Below are 3,279 nucleotides of genomic sequence, written 5' to 3'. Positions count from 1 at the left end.
ATCATTCAATGATGTAAATAGACAGTGAGAACTAAAACCTTGTCGGAAATAATGTCTTAGAAACTTTAATTAATCAGTTAAAATTTTGTTTAAGAACTAAAATTTAAAATTTTAAAAAATTCATAAAAACTAAAAACTTAATTAATCTTATTAAAAAAATACACTAACACCAATATTCTCTTAGTGTGCAGTTTGGTCCACTAGAGTCACAAGACAATAAAACCTATCTAATTACTTTGTTTTTTCGGCAAACAAGTATATATTATATAACAACCGGTACCAGACGTACCGCGTAATTACACAGTACAAAAATTTCCTTTAGTTAAATCCTATATAACTCAGATAAGAAAACATAGGTAATAACCGAGGGGGTTTCCACCAAAGAAATTTACAATGTAATCATCAAAAGCTGTACACATAAATTTCCCTCGAATAAATAAAACACAACGTGCATTCTTCCCCAACCCAACCGCATACGTGCACCAATAATATATACCTATCTAATTACTTGTAACAAAAGTACGTAGACTAAAATGATTGGTCTCGTGTCTCTTGGTAAAATCTTAATTATGCTGCTACCTGAAAGTTCTAAAGTTTAATTTCGAAAATCTTAAAATCTACACACTCACAAAAAAAAAAAAAAAAATCTGCGGGGCAAAAGTTGATGAACTTATATTTTTATGATATAGCTAAATAGTTTAGATTCCTATCATCTAATTTAATTTATTGTTATAAAAAAAACTGCAAATCCTTAAGTTAAAATTTTAAATATATTCAATTTGGGATTCTTGAAGTTCAATAAATTTATGGCAATAGAAATCAATAAGCTGAAATTTAAAAATCTGAACATGTCTCTTCATGTGTGTTTTCTCACGATTTTTAGTGCTGGTTTGGGAATTCCCCACTATATATACTTCACAAAAACAAAAATCAAGACGCTACACACATCTAATGAAACTACAGACTGTCTCAACTGTCATTATATCAATCAATTTATCATCAGACATTCAAAATTTACACATTTAGAAACTAAAATAATTATTTAATAATTATTTATCCTTATTATATGATGAATGTGAAAGATAATTAACAAGAAATAATTGGAATTAATCAAATACTCAACTTTAGACATATGCTTTGATTATTTTATTGTTATTTCCTACGAAATATCGATCTCTCGCTCGAAGGTCTCATATTTTTATTAGATTGGACAAAAACCTTAATAAAAAAATTGCGAAACAATATCTTGTTTGACAATCACAGAAATCGTGCGAGTAGAATATGCATTACATATACACATTTGATGTAACAGGTAATTCGTAATTAAAGGCGCACTAACTACATGTATAAAAATAAAGCATTATATATCCTTATTTAATTTATTTAGCGTTGGAATAATAATGATAATAATAATAATAATTTATTACAACCAAAGCATTATTTATTCGGTCTTACAAGTAACCAAAGTATCGGAATAATTCCGGAAAGCACGTGCATGATTTTTCAAGGCCAACTCATGCAGTTGATGATTCATAAGCTTCAACTTTCTGAAACTGAACCAACAATGGATGATTCTGATCATGAGTCACAATCAAAGGCCTGTTTCCTTCACGATCGATGGGAGCCACAATATCCCCACACGAACTATCATCATTAGATGTACAAAACACCAACTTATAGTAGTTGGATTCAGAGGAAGCTCTTTGAATCCTAAACCAACCATCTATTGTGTTTTTGTAGCCAGTGAGTTTGACATGGAGTTCTTCTGGCAGACCCTTGAGAATAACGGTCCACCGAGAAGGAGTTGAGGCACAGGGGGGTACATAAGTGAAACTGAGGCTCAAAATAAGTCCTTCGGTGATGTCAAGGATTTTAAATGGGGATGAAATTATCAGTGGTAGACCCTTTGAGACCTCAAAGGGAGATTGCACAACAGTGAGAGGGCATGTTTCTGTTTCGGTTTTGGCAAATTCTATTCCGCCGCCCTTTCCTCTTATAACTGGCAACACATAGTATGTGCCGCCGTTTCGAATAGGATTGCCTTCGGTGTCGAATACAATATCAGCGGTGGCTGAAGGCTGATATGATGAAGTTAGGGCACAAAGTAGAAAGAGAGCCAAAGAGGTAGTACTCTTCATTTTTTTGGGAGGCTATATATGGAAGGCTCTTCTATATATCTATCTTGTTCCGTTTGTGTGAATAAGCAACGTTGGAAGAGTCTACACTATTTATAGATGAGCTGAACTGGTTAGGGGAAAACTTGAATAAATATATAAAAAGGGATGATCCAAGCAAGTGGAAATGTACGGAGATATCGAATAAATAAAATGGTTAGTGGAATAATTTTTAAAGGAAGATGCAGTTTAGTAGGATAAAAATTTAGGGAAAAAGTTACGAAGGATGTGGTTGGATAAGAATTCAAAAGAGAGACGTACAGTTACGTTTAATAGTTTTTTCAAAGGAATCCAACTTGTATGGTTTTGCTAATCAGTAGCTTAAGACACTCGTTAAAAATTTAAAAGAGGAAAGTTTTAATCAAAAATTATATATCTGTATACATATTAAATTTAAATAGTTATCATCTAGTTTTTAAATAATAAATACAAATTTTACTCTCTTTTTTTACAAAATAACCAAATAAAAATGCCATCATTTTTTTATTTAATTTCATATAATTCTATTATATTATATTCGATTTCGTTGAGAGCAAGCAAACAAACTATGATCGTCAATTCAATGATGTATGAGAACAAATGAGAAATATAGTATAATAAAAGACAACTAGACAAGCTAATAGGTTTTAAGACTTTGAATAATCTCACAGAGCACGTGTTTTTCATTTCCTTTTAAATTTTTAATTTTCAATGTTTATCCTTCGATAATATATTTTTAGCATAATTTTTTATAAATTTTATTTTCACTTTCCTTTTGACCTTTTTATACAAATATGTTTGTAATGAGTATTTTTCGTCATTCAAACCAATCTCTTCTGGGAGATTTGAAGGTACTCAAAGATAAGTAACAATTTGTTGATATATTTCTATTAATATTTAGTAAAATTTCAATCAATAATATTTCATTTTTATATTACACAAATCTCATAATTTATACAACAACAAAAAAATTATTATATGTTCTCCATACTAACACCAAAAATTCTTATAATCTCTTTTATATATATATATATATATATATATATATATGTATGTATGTATGTAATCAATGCAGGTAAATAAAAGTATAGTCTAGAGAGTAAATAACATCGAATGAAATTTCATT

General features: G+C 29.7%; 1 protein-coding gene across 1 annotated transcript; it reads right to left on the bottom strand.

Annotated features, from left to right (window-relative positions):
• Positions 1-1,246: 1,246 nt before the first annotated feature.
• Positions 1,247-2,234, bottom strand: KTI-1 (kunitz trypsin inhibitor). Its single transcript, NM_001249346.2, has one exon. The coding sequence runs from the start codon at positions 2,136-2,138 to the stop codon at positions 1,515-1,517; it is 624 nt and encodes a 207-aa protein (NP_001236275.2). The 5' UTR covers positions 2,139-2,234; the 3' UTR covers positions 1,247-1,514.
• Positions 2,235-3,279: the final 1,045 nt, after the last annotated feature.

This window comes from Glycine max, chromosome 8 (genome assembly GCF_000004515.6).
Source record: "Glycine max cultivar Williams 82 chromosome 8, Glycine_max_v4.0, whole genome shotgun sequence".
Taxonomy (NCBI): domain Eukaryota; kingdom Viridiplantae; phylum Streptophyta; class Magnoliopsida; order Fabales; family Fabaceae; genus Glycine; species Glycine max.
Note: the sequence above shows the minus strand (reverse complement) of the source record. Positions and strands in the feature narration are given on the sequence as shown.

What these genes read in the sequence shown, in the direction of transcription:
- KTI-1 (NM_001249346.2), bottom strand. Translation starts at nt 2,138, where the DNA reads ATGAAGAGTACTACCTCTTTGGCTCTCTTTCTACTTTGTGCCCTAACT.